General features: G+C 63.6%; 1 protein-coding gene across 1 annotated transcript; it reads right to left on the bottom strand.

The window, feature by feature from the left end:
• Positions 1 to 6: 6 nt before the first annotated feature.
• Positions 7 to 442, bottom strand: LOC102241533 (immunoglobulin omega chain-like; the record flags this gene model as incomplete). Its single annotated transcript, XM_005884973.2, has 2 exons — positions 365 to 442; positions 7 to 248 (listed from the first exon to the last, which is right to left on the bottom strand). Coding segments are annotated over exons 1-2 (288 nt in total), but the record flags the coding sequence as incomplete, so codon positions are not given.
• Positions 443 to 662: the final 220 nt, after the last annotated feature.

Genomic DNA, 662 nt, shown 5'->3' with positions numbered 1-662 from the left:
GATGGTTAAGTAGCGGTCGGCCCCAGAGCTGGAGCCCAAGAAGCGATCTGGGATGCTGTCCCCCTTGTTTTGGTTTCCATCGCTCTTAAGTCTCATGATGAACCGAGGGGCCTGTCCTGGTCTCTGCTGAAACCATTCAATACTGTAGCCACTGTGCTCCTGGCTCAGGGTGCAGGTGAGCTTGGCCGAGGCCCCCAGGGTGGCAGAGGCAGATGGGGGCTGGGTGAGCACAGGAGCAGCACAGAGACCTGCGGACAGAAAACACAAGAGCGATGCCCACTGCACCCCGATGAGCAGGCGCCCCTGGGACTGAGCTTGGAGGGAGGATCGGGGGCAGGACCCCAGGTGCTGTGGCCGCTCTGACCTGTGGAGACGACGAGGGGCAGGAGGTAGAGGGGAAGCCAGGCCATGGTGGGAGGGTCCTGAGCGCTGCCTGCGGCTGCCCAGCTGGCACTGGCCCTGCAGCTCCTGTCTTATCCTCTCTGCCTGCAGCTCAGGAGGGAGGAGCAGGGATGCAAATCTGCTCTCTGGGCCCAGCCAGGGTCTGTCTCAGCTGCTGGCCCCGCCCTGAGCCCAGGGCCTCCTGCGGGGCCTCCCCTGGGGCAGAGGGCAGGTGTGGGTTTCATTGCTAAGAGCTGGTTGGCCCAACAGAAGGGTCTTCA

This window comes from Myotis brandtii, unplaced genomic scaffold (genome assembly GCF_000412655.1).
Source record: "Myotis brandtii unplaced genomic scaffold, ASM41265v1 scaffold8824, whole genome shotgun sequence".
Taxonomy (NCBI): domain Eukaryota; kingdom Metazoa; phylum Chordata; class Mammalia; order Chiroptera; family Vespertilionidae; genus Myotis; species Myotis brandtii.
Note: the sequence above shows the minus strand (reverse complement) of the source record. Positions and strands in the feature narration are given on the sequence as shown.